The sequence below is a fragment of the Oncorhynchus clarkii genome, unplaced genomic scaffold (genome assembly GCF_045791955.1).
Source record: "Oncorhynchus clarkii lewisi isolate Uvic-CL-2024 unplaced genomic scaffold, UVic_Ocla_1.0 unplaced_contig_12496_pilon_pilon, whole genome shotgun sequence".
NCBI lineage: Eukaryota > Metazoa > Chordata > Actinopteri > Salmoniformes > Salmonidae > Oncorhynchus > Oncorhynchus clarkii.
Window position 1 is genome coordinate 3918 of NW_027258110.1, and position 6212 is coordinate 10129.

Sequence of the window (6212 nt, forward strand, 5' to 3'; positions counted from 1 at the left end):
TGCAGCTGACATGCGGTATTGTCAAATAATGGTGTAATTTTCTTGGTATTTCTTAGAAATGATTGTGATTGGTTCACATTTTACCGGTACGGTGTACCCCCACTATTTCTTTTCCGGGTCGCGGTACCAGAGCACACCGGCTAACTTTGACCCCTGCCTAGGACCCTTATTTATTCATAAAACGAATTACTCAAAGAATTAGAAAAAGAATTACCCCGACAACATATCGTTGTCACCATTTTATTTCCACCAGTTGAGGTTCGGCCATGAATTTTAAACACTTTTTAAAATGAACAACATATCAAATATCAACTGCGAATACAAAACTCTGGAGATAAAATATGAACTTTGAGCAAAATAATTATTTTGAGACAGATGGACAAAATACCATTCTATTCCAAGCTCTATATACAGCAAATCAACCCTCAATGACTGCAAACCTGCCTCAATAAAATCATAACAAATGAAAATAAAAGAAAATGGATCCTTCAATTCATTTCCATCTAGTTATCTACAAGGGACTGGACAGGTTTAATAAGCAAGCTTACCATTCACAGAGTGCATGGCAGGTTGGGTTTTTGGGACAGACTGAGTCTAGGTTCCTGTCCCAATACGTTAGAAATGCATCCTTCCTATCTGGGACAGGTAACAGATAGGTTACCAGGTAACAGATAGGTTACCAGGTAACAGATAGGTTACCAGGTAACAGATAGGTTACCAGGTAACAGAGTAACAGATAGGTTACCAGGTAACAGAGTAACAGATAGGTTACCAGGTAACAGATAGGTTACCAGGTAACAGATAGGTTACCAGGTAACAGATAGGTTACCAGGTAACAGGACACCGGACAACTTGGTAAGGTGTAAACAAGGTTACCATTGAATCTGTGATGGGTAGGGATAAGGGACATGCTGATTGTGTGGTGGGTAGGGATTAGGGAGTCTTGGGACAGAGACAGGCTGAGTTTGCCTGTGTGTCTCCTGATGTTTCTTCAGACTGCTCAACTGAGCAAAGGCTTTATCACACAAGCGGCACTGGAACGGTTTCTCTCCTGTGTGGGTCCTCCGGTGGTTTTTCAGGACATTCCCGTCAGCGAAACACCTCCCGCAGTCAGGGCATTGGTACGGCTTCTCTCCAGTGTGGATTCGCAGATGAAGATTGCAGTGACTCTTACTTGTGAATCTCTTGTCACAGTAAGTACAGCAGTAAGGTTTCTCACCCGCATGAATCCGGAGATGAAGTTTTAAACTCCCTGCCAGAGAAAAACTCTTTCCACACTGAGGGCAAAGGTAAGGCCTCTCTCCAGTGTGTATCCGCTGATGAACCAGTAAGTTACTTTTAGTGGAGAAGGTCTTGTCGCATCGGGAGCAGTGAACCCGGCTAGAGTGGGTCCGTAGATGATCCTTCAGAAGAGCCTTGGTAGAGAACTCCTCCCCGCAGTGGGGGCATGGAAGAGGGTCTTGGTGCCTGTGGATGGGACCCAGTGTCTCCCCCTTGTGGTTCTCCTGGTGATGCCGTTGTAACGTTTTTGTATGACGGAACTTCATCCCACACACCGAGCAGTGGTAAGGTTTTTCTTCTGTGTGAGTTCCTATGTGTTTCTTTAAATTTCCACGATCATTGTAACTGTTTCCACACTGAGGGCAGGAGTACGGTTTTTCCCCAGTATGGATTCTCAGGTGTCTTTTAAGACTGGCGGCCACAGGGAATCCCCTTCCACATTCAGAGCACACATGTGGGTTCTTCAGAGGATCACTTGGCGGGTGCCTTGTTTTTATGTGCGATTCCAATCTTGCTGCAGTTATGAAGCTCTTCTTACATTGACCACAGCGGTGAGGGTGATCTGTGTGAAAAACCTCCCGGTGATGTCCAAGGCTTTGTTTTCCAATGAATTGCTTCCCACAATCAGAGCAGAGGTAAGGTTTCACTGTGTGTTGTTTACCCATGTGACTTTTGATGTGTTTCTGTAAGTTTCCAGAATCACTGCAAGCCTTCCCACAATGATGGCAGACGTACGGTTTCTCCCCAGTATGAGTTCTCAGGTGTCTCTTAAGACTTCCAGCCTGATGGAAGCCCTTTCCACATTCAGAGCACACATGAGCTTTCTCTGCAGTCAAGTTCTCTCTCCTTCTCTGCAGGGACTGTATGTGTAGTTTTAGACTTCTTGCTGTGGTAAAATTCTTACCACAGTGATCACAGATATGAGAGCCATCTCCGGAGTGGGCTTGTTTGTATTCTTTAGCATTACGAACGCTCTTCTGATAGGCAAGTCTCTTCACAATGACCTCCTCTCCTGGGTGAGTTTTTCTGATGTGTCTCTTTAAGTTTCCAGAATCAGTACAAGCCTTCCCACAATGAGGACAGACGTACGGTTTCTCCCCCGTATGAGTTCTCAGGTGTCTCTTAAGACAGCCGGCCTGTGTGAAACTCTTTCCGCATTCAGAGCAGACGTGTGGTTTCTCTCCAGACAGACACGGTAAATGCGTTTTCAGATTGGTAGCAGTGGTAAAATTCTTCCCACAGTGATCACAGATATGGGAGCCAGGCCTGTCTCCTGAGAGGGTTTTGTGTTGTTCAGCATTAGACCAGCTGTGGGGTTTCTCTCCCGTCTGTGTTGTCTTGTGTATTATATGGCCACTCTGCCCCGGTGTCTTCCTGCAGTCGACAAGCCGCACGGACACCCTCTTCAGACCGCACATTAAGGCGCTACCGGGAGAGGCACCGGGGACCGCTACCGGGGACTCTGGGAGGGCAAAGGGGGGCGGGGGAGGTTTGTCCTAGAAAATCATAAGAAAATAGAGATGTAATGAATCAGGGCTGGAACTTTCCAGCCAGTCGAGTCATTTTTGCAGAGAAAATCAAAAGTCTTTCCTTGATTCCTCTCATCTGTCGATTACTCGGCATCCTTCTTAAAATACATTGGAGGATAAAGAGAAATAACCTAGAACCTTCTGTAATCGGCATCCTTCTTAAAATACATTGGAGGGTAAAGGGAAATAACCTAGAACCTTCTCCAATGCATTTACAGGAGGAGGTCCAGGAATCAACGATGAGAGGACTCAAGGAAAGAGAAACACACTTCAAGCAGAGGTCGCATTAACGCCGTTCTTTACACATAAAAGGAAAGATAAAAAATATGTTGCGTTTCTTTGTAAAACTTCAGTAGGTTTCACTCCAAATCATGAATTTAAAAAACGGACACATTTTTTTGTGCTTCAAGTTGCACTTCCGCAATCGGATGAAATATCTTCGCTCTCGTCTTGACCAATTACATTCCACCACTCTGACTGCTGTGTGCTTCAGTTCAGTTACAATGCTTAAAGATTAACTTCAAAGCAAAACATCAGGACATGTATCTGGCTCCATTCTTTCTATGATAAACATTATAAATATGTTGGCCGTGCATCGTTTTGGTAAAATATACCCTGTTTTTTAGTGTAAAAGCTCATTTACTTGTGTGGCTGCTAGCCAAATAGCTTCAGTTGGCATCTGATGAAATGCATGTGAATTAAAACTGTAGTTGCATGTCTATTGATCACTCTATTGAAGTAAAAAAAACACTTCACTTTCAATATAAAAATGCAGGGGAAATGGTTTAAAAAACGGTTGACTTTCAATATAAAAAGCAGGGGAAATGGTTTAAAACACTTTATGGTCTGTGTTTTAAAAGAATGCTGATTTCTAAAAGCTAATGTTTAACAGGAATTTAAGTACCTACTTCTCTCACTCTCTGCTCTGGTGTGTGTCTCTCTGGAGACAACTCCACCTCCAGCCCATCGCTAGCCATCCAATCCCTGTCCTCCTCGTCCCAGTCTACAGCGTCATCGGATTGGCTGGGACTCATGGGCTCCGCCTTCAGTCCGTTGCTTGGCAACCAATCCCTGTCCTTAACGTTGCAGTCTGCAGCATCGTCATCATCGTCATCATCGTCGTCATCAGCACCATCGTCATCGGATTGGCCGGGACTCATGGGTACAGCGCTACCATTCTCCTGTATCCCTTTGAGGTCCTCTTTCAGTTGGAGTGACCAAGATGTTCCCTGCTCCTCCGATTTAATTGAATCCGTATTGTCCTGCATTTCCTCCACATTCCCTGTAGGGATGCTCCTCTGAGTGGCGAAACGCTCCACAACCATCTCTTCTACTGGGTGAGTTCTTCTCATGTGTTTCCTCAAGTTTCCACAGTCACTGTAGTCCTTTCCACACTGGGGGCAGACGTACGGTTTCTCCCCAGTATGAGTTCTCAGGTGTCTCTTAAGACTGGCAGCCACAGCGAATGCCCTACCGCATTTAGAGCACACATGTGGGTTCTTCAGAGGATCACTTGGCGGGTGTCGTGTTTTTGTGTGTGATTCCAGCCTTCCTGCAGTTATGAAGCTCTTCTTACATTGACCACAGCGGTGAGGGTGGTCTGTGTGAAAAACTAGCCGGTGATGTTTAAGGCTTGATTTTACAATGAACTGTTTCCCACAATCCGAGCAGTGGTGAGGTTTCACTGAGGGATTCACTGTGTGTTGTTTAACAGTGTGCGATCTGATGTGCCTCTTTAATTTACTCTGGTCTGGTGTGTTGCTAAGCAACCCAGCTCCTCCCTCTTCATTCCATTCTTCATCACAGTCGACAGCATCATCATCATCACATTGGCTGGGATGCGAGGGCTCTGCTGTCAGTCCGTTGCTCGGCAACCAATCCCTGTCCCCCTTGTTGTGTTCTTCATCGCGGTCTACATCCTCTGATTGGCTGGGACTCATAAGTGCACTGCTACCCTCCTCCTGTGTCCTCCTGATGTCCTCTTTCAGTTGGACTAACCAAGACATTCCCTGCTCCTCTGATTTCATTGACTCCGTATTGTCCCACATTTCCTCCATGACTTTACGCCTTAATAAGCGATGATTCATCCCTTTAATTTCAGAGCCATCTAATCCACAACGTTCACACAGGTAGCGTAAATTGTCCTCAGTTAAATTCCATAAACTCTTTTCGATTTCATCCATCAACGCTTCCTTCTCAGAACTCATTTTGTCTCAGCAGAGTTAGAATGTTTTTTTTTTTTGTAAAAATAAAAATAACAACTTGCTATTGAATGGAGCTGTCACTAGTGTGAGGTGTGTCTATCTCCTGTGTATTCACAGGTCTCCTATATCTCCTGCCACACTGGGAGCCTCGGGAAGTGCTGCATTATGAGTCTCTGTCAAAGACAAGTTATTTCAGGGTCCGATCTTCTTCCTGTCACCAGAACAGTGGAATCCCTTGTGAGGTCACCTGTGGAATCCCTTGTGAGGTCATCTGTGGAATCCCTTGTGAGGTCACCTGTGGAATCCCTTGTGAGGTCACCTGTGGAATCCCTTGTGAGGTCACCTGTGGAATCCCTTGTGAGGTCATCTGTGGAATCCCTTGTGAGGTCACCTGTGGAATCCCTTGTGAGGTCACCTGTGGAATCTCTTGTGAGGTCATCTGTGGAATCCCTTGTGAGGTCACCTGTGGAAGCCCTTGTGAGGTCACCTGTGGAATCCCTTGTGAGGTCACCTGTGGAATCCCTTGTGAGGTCACCTGTGGAAGCCCTTGTGAGGTCACCTGTGTAAATAGGACATATGGTGTAAAACAAAAACATTTTATACAGGCGTGCATTATGTATAGTGACATTCTATATTTGTCAAGTCCGTGAAACATTGACTTTTAATTTACTGTCACTATTTAATTTTTACTTAATAGAACAATATAATAAAACAAATATTAATGGCAATAAAAATATTTTTGTAAGATATACATGAAATGTCAAGGTTCCCACGATGAGGGCTTGTATTTTGAAGCTAACTAACGTTAACTAGTGTAACACGAACATTAGGTACAACAGTAACTCATTGATTATATGTACAGTCACTCTGCCTTTATTTACAAAATAGAAATAGAAAACTATCGTCGTTTTACTCCTCCGTCGACTCTGTTTGAGCAGAGCTTCAAATTAGTTCGCAGGAGCTATTAGCTAGCCAACAGTACCACGCTAAAAATGTATCTGTCTGATGACGAAACGTTACTTAGCTAACAGTTATGTAACCGTAACGACTAGCTAACTACACCGTTTGGACAAAACCAATACCTAATGTTTTAGTAACCTGATTTATTTAAACATTTTCCCATTCTCCCCTCACCGTTAATGCGATCAAAGAATGGCCATATCCAAACTATGTGGAATGGCGTCCAGTGATGGCATCA

General features: G+C 44.4%; 1 protein-coding gene across 1 annotated transcript; it reads right to left on the reverse strand.

Moving 5' to 3' along the window:
* Positions 1-226: 226 nt before the first annotated feature.
* Positions 227-6211, reverse strand: LOC139395690 (zinc finger protein 585B-like). Its single transcript, XM_071143025.1, has 3 exons — positions 6149-6211; positions 3719-5357; positions 227-2777 (listed from the first exon to the last, which is right to left on the reverse strand). The coding sequence occupies exons 2-3, from the start codon at positions 5015-5017 to the stop codon at positions 873-875; spliced, it is 3204 nt and encodes a 1067-aa protein (XP_070999126.1). The 5' UTR covers positions 5018-5357; positions 6149-6211; the 3' UTR covers positions 227-872.
* Between the last annotated feature and the right edge of the window lies 1 nt (position 6212).

Bases quoted from the DNA above. Each gene is read 5' to 3' on its own strand.
- LOC139395690 (XM_071143025.1), bottom strand. From the start codon at position 5,017: ATGAGTTCTGAGAAGGAAGCGTTGATGGATGAAATCGAAAAGAGTTTA. The intron at 2,778-3,718 runs GTAGGTACTTAA...ATGATTTTCTAG, and splicing joins CAGAGCAGAGAGTGAGAGAA to GACAAACCTCCCCCGCCCCC.